Here is a 5,461-nt window from a genome sequence, read left to right on the forward strand (position 1 = left end):
AATACTGCAACCAAGTCCTGTTAGTCCCGCTCTCTCTTTGGATTTATAAACGGGTTGTTCGCATTTGAGCTGGAACTAATGGCGTCTTCTTCATCATCTCACCAGCAAAATCGAGAATCAAAAGTTTTCTCTGGAATAGAACCTGACGGCAAAAGGAGGAAGGTAGAAGAATCTGCAACATTGTTTGATGTGTTTATCAACCACAGAGGCACCGATGTCAAACAAACTCTTGCTACTCAGCTTTACAACTCCCTTGATCAGTTAGGAATATGGGCATTTCTTGATAGCGAAGAGAAGGATCTAGGAAGTTCATTTCCCTCTATGATTGAGACAGCCATCCGCTCTGCAAAGGTACACGTAGCCATATTTTCCCCACGATATGCAGAGTCAGCTTGGTGTTTGGCTGAGCTTGTTCTCATGTTACAAAGTACGGCCAAAATTATTCCTGTGTTTTATGGAGTGAAGCCTAGTGATCTCCGACACATAGAAAAGGGAGCATACGCTGATGCATTCCTTAAATTTAAGGAGAAGGGCAGATATCTGGACAATATTAGCGAGTGGAAGGAAGCCCTTCAGTCTCTTTCATTTATAGCCGGAGAAGAAATTAATAGGTAATATTTCTGTAATTTTCGTTTTTGTATGTTATATAATTCCTTCAATTCTGTTTCAACTTTTTACACACAAAATCTTCCTTTTATTTTACAATGTTTCAGCGAGTGGGATTGCCAAAATATAGGAGCAGCTGTGCAAAAAGAAGTACGGAGGAAAACATCTTTACACGTTGCTGAACATCCAGTGGGCCTTAACAATCTTGTGGAAGATTTTGAAAGGCGATGCCTTGATGAACTTGTACAAGATTTTCAAAATCAGTGCGGGCTGGAAGACAGGAAGCATAAGGGTAGGGTAGTTGGCATATTTGGCATGGGAGGGTGTGGGAAAACAACTCTTGCCAAAGAATTGTTTAACCGAAAGAAATCAAACTACTCTGGAGCAAGCTTTTTGTTTGATGTGCGAGAAGCGGATTTGAGGTGCGAAATGCCTTCTTTGCAAAGTAAGCTTCTTAAAGATCTCTTCAACGCAGATCACAACTTGCTGAATACAGAGGAAGGAGCAAGTTATCTGAAAGATAGTCTACAAAGGAGCCCCCATTTGAGTTTCTTAATTGTTGTAGACGACATCGATAATGTGGAGCAGTTAAATGCTCTACAGATCATGGATATATTGAATAAATCAGATAATAGTCTGATTATCGTCACAACCCGTGACGTTGGAGTACTTGTAACAGCAGGAATTACTGTTGCTTATAATTTGAAAGGAATGGGTAGAGATGATGGCAGAGAACTATTCTGTTGGCATGCCTTCGACAGACCCTATCCGGAGAGCGAGTATGAGGAGTTGGTTAACTCCTTCGTAGAGTTGTGTGGAGGGCTACCTCTATCTCTTCAAGTTCTGGGCAGGCATGTTCATGGTCGAAATGGTAGTTATTGGAGGTTAGAACTGATTAAAGTTGGTAAGCTGCTTCCTCGGGACGTGAAGAAAAGGCTGAGAATTAGTTTTGATGCATTGGAGAATGAACAAAAAGAGATTTTCATGGATATCGCTTGCTTTTTTATAGGCAAACCGAAGAGTATAGCAGAAAGAGTCTGGGAGGGATCAGGATGGAACCCTCAGCATGCACTGGAAACACTCAAAGATAAGTGTCTTTTAGAAAGACAAGAAATTTTGAAGTATGAAGGACCTGTACTGAGAATGCATGACCACCTGAGGGACTTGGGCAGAGAAATGGCAATCGAGTTCAGCCCTCCACATCGCCTGTGGCGTCCTCAAGATCTGAAATCCTTGGTATGCCTTTTTATACTTTCAGGTTTCCCCTTACTATTGTAAAATTATATATCTTCACTTGTTATTAGGTAAATGGAAGTCTGATTTGCTTCTGTGCATGCAGGAATCAAAGGGTTTCGACAACATACTCGCCAACACCAATTTCAGGTGTTTCCATTCCATTTTCGACAAGTCCATGGGCTCTCAAGTTACATTCTTTTTAAGCCAACCGAAAAATTGTTCTGAGATGTCAGCTTCCTTACTATGGCTTCAGCTTCAGCCCAATTCCACAGAACAACCAAGCATCCCTTCATGGATTCCTCTTCAGAATTTGCAGTGTTTGAAAATCGAGCACGGACAATTCAAAAAGTTGTGGAACGATAGCATACAGGTATTTTGATATCCTCTCTGAAAACTTAAAACTCCGTTGAGGCTATAGTAGTGGAATACCTCATGTTATTGTTGCATCCAGACTATTTTTTATCATGAAAGCTTTACACAACTTTATTGAATTTCAGGCACCGTCCGAGTTGAAAGAGCTACAACTTTCTCAGACCTCTTTGAAAGAGTTTCCAGATTTATTAGGAATATCAAAAGACAGTTTAGAAAATTTGTTAGAAAATGGGGAAGAGTCTAGTATATCTAAGGCCTCGATGAATAGCCTTGAAAAGCTAGAGATAAAGATCAGCGGTGAAAAATGTGTATCCAAGATACTAATCAGCAGTACTGATTATCCCAACCTTAGGTCCTTGAAACTTCATGGCATGGAAAATCTTATGGAAGTGAATTTAATAAGGGTAGAGAAATTAAGTTGTCTTGATATTAGGAATTGCAGAAAACTCAAAACATTGACAGGAACATCTGATCTGAAAAATCTTGAGCTGTTACACGTCAGTCAATGTCCAGACCTCGAGTTTGAGTCCTTGTGTCTCAGGGATATGAAGTGTCTGAAGAGGGCAAGTTTTGGTAAGCATGTGAAGCTGAAAACTTTTGAATTGTATGGTTGCCAAAATTTAAAAACAACAGAGTTTTCTTGTGAAAAGCTTGTAGATTTAAGCATTCGGGACTGTCCGAAGCTTAAGAATTTGCCAGATTTAATAGGTCCAAGTTGCCTGGAGAGGATTCTAATTGATGGATGTGGGAAGTTCGAAAACCTTAAATTGGATGGTTGTCGAAATTTGAGAAGTGTGACAGGTAACTTTGAGCCAACAAAGTTGTACATCTGTGGCTCTCCTCAGCTTAAGGAGTTGCCAGTTCTCGCCACGCTCACCAGTCTGTCTATAAAATGTTGCAAAGATTTGCAAAGAGTATCAGGAACTGGTGATTTTATGGAGCTTACTGAGCTGATAATTAGTGAGTGTCCTACGCTTGAGAAGTTGCCAAGTCTTGCGAGATTGAGCTTCATGGAGAAATTTATGATCGAGTCTTGTGAGAAACTGCAGAATATATCAGGTATTGAAGAGTTGAATGCATCCGAATATATGAGACTTTGTTATTGCAGCAATGCAGTAATATGGAATTGCATTCATAAGTTAAAGGTAATGATTTCAATCCTCCTTTTTTAATAGAAGTGTTTTTAAATTCATTACTGACCTTTAGTTTTGTTTTGTAATTTGTATTTACAAGATAGTGTAGATTTTCGTTAAGTAATGTTTGAAGTGATCTCTAAATGAAAAAGAATTTACCGTGGATGAAGTGACAGTATTCTGTTTTAATTTCAGAGTGTGCCAAGGAGAATGGATATGATTGCAAGAGCGGCGCAGGGAGCTGAGTCACTTTTAAACGAGTCTCTGTTTTCTGACGCTCGTATTGACGCTCATGCAGTCACTGACATCGTTCAATTTGGTGCTGAAAACAGTGATGACGAGGACAGTGACGATGAGAGGAGAAATGGGAAAGTATTGAGTGCAGTTTTTGTATGTTTTGTGGTCGAGGTTGATAGCTTTACTTCAGTAAATGATATAAATCAAGCACTTCCACAGAATGCGTTCAGACTTGAGGTGCGTGAAGGAGGATGGATAATTACAATGGTAGAGTCTGATGATTGGGGCCACTCTTCTTATTGTAAGAAAGTTTCAGATGTTTTGAGGAGGTATGGAGTGATGAAAAAAGGGTTTCGAGTGGAGCTGAAGAAATATGAAGAGTCGAAAAGTTTGGAAGTTTTACATAAAATTGTTGATAAGCTACATCATGGGTGCAGAGCGATGGTTTTGCGGAGAAGAAGATAATGTCACTTATTCATTATTATCAGTTTAAAAAGAGAATTTTATTTCCTAAATTTGTAATGTGTTAGTAGAACACAGCTTCATTTTGGTATTATGCAAGGGAAATTTTGTATTATTAATGAGAAAACAAATCGATCTCTTAAATTATTGTGTTCATTAAAGGAGTTCAATTTAAATTTCACAAAAAAATGAGTTTTTTTTTAAATTTTTTAAATTATTTAAAATAAAAATATTAATTGGGATAATGTTAATAAATAAGAAGTTTAAAGTGATGTTTCTAATAGTTATTAATCATTTTATAAATTAATAAATATAGAGGCTGTTAATATATTTGAAGATTATCAATTAAATTATTTAGATTTATTAAATAAATATATTTATACTAGTATAAAGGAATTTAGATAAATGAGTCGGGGTTTATAATAGAAATTATTTCACATACTGAAGAGATTAAAATAAATAAATGTGATGCTTAGTTTGATAATTAATGAAGGAAAAATGATATGAGAAATGTTTAATATTAAATAGATCATGAATGAATTGAAAAAATTATAAGATATAACCTTCACACTAATACTTTGAGCCATTTCCAAATCATATGACTTAGTGATAAATAAGTCATGAAAAGATTGAACCAAATGTGTACGACTGTCCATAAAAAGTTAGCACGATCATTCACAAAATATTATCCTATTTAATGTCCATAATAGTTAAAGTTCTCAACATCAAGCATAATATCAAGAGTAAGAATAGTAGTACCGAATAACACATGATGAAGCACACCATTCTCACCATATTTGGTAACTTAAGGATTCTAGCAAGGGATTCTTCCTAAGGGAACATGAAATGTACATGAGAGCTTGCCATGCAAACAAGTCATCAAGTCATATAGCCTAAAGGCCAAAGAATGTACAAGGGTTGCAAGATTTAACATAAAATCAACCAGTTTATCAATAAATTAATAAATAAAACCCTAAAGAGAAAAATAAGAGTAGTGTGATGGCATGAAGTAGTGTCTCAAGATGAGTTAAAGTCTATAAAGGATGGAGGGATATTGTAATGATACAAATAAAATAGAAGCCAAAAATCTAACAAGATCTTTAAATTAATATAAATAATTAGAAATCAAATCTAAAATTCTAATAAAAGAAGGATAGATCTTAAAATTAAACTAGTAAGCCTTATAACAAACAATTAATAATGATAAAATCTAAGAAAAATAAAATTACGAAGAAAAATTAAATAGAAGAATATACTATTGGTAGACTTACTTGTACTTGCCATTAGCCTTGTACTATTACAATGAGATTAATTTAATTGGCTATTAAAAAAATATTTCAACCAATTAAAAGTGATTATTTGTTAGTAAAAAAAAAAGTGAGTATTTGTTTATTTAAAAAATAAAATAAAATTCA

At 35.6% G+C, this 5,461-nt stretch overlaps 1 protein-coding gene across 1 annotated transcript; it reads left to right on the forward strand.

Moving 5' to 3' along the window:
* LOC131864157 (disease resistance protein Roq1-like) lies at nt 1–4,164 on the forward strand. Its single transcript, XM_059215175.1, has 5 exons — nt 1–611; nt 714–1,842; nt 1,946–2,212; nt 2,340–3,359; nt 3,543–4,164. Exons 1-5 carry the CDS (start codon nt 79–81, stop codon nt 4,047–4,049), a joined length of 3,456 nt encoding a protein of 1,151 aa, XP_059071158.1. The 5' UTR covers nt 1–78; the 3' UTR covers nt 4,050–4,164.
* The last annotated feature ends 1,297 nt before the right edge of the window (nt 4,165–5,461 follow it).

This window comes from Cryptomeria japonica, unplaced genomic scaffold (genome assembly GCF_030272615.1).
Source record: "Cryptomeria japonica unplaced genomic scaffold, Sugi_1.0 HiC_scaffold_78, whole genome shotgun sequence".
Lineage (NCBI taxonomy): Eukaryota > Viridiplantae > Streptophyta > Pinopsida > Cupressales > Cupressaceae > Cryptomeria > Cryptomeria japonica.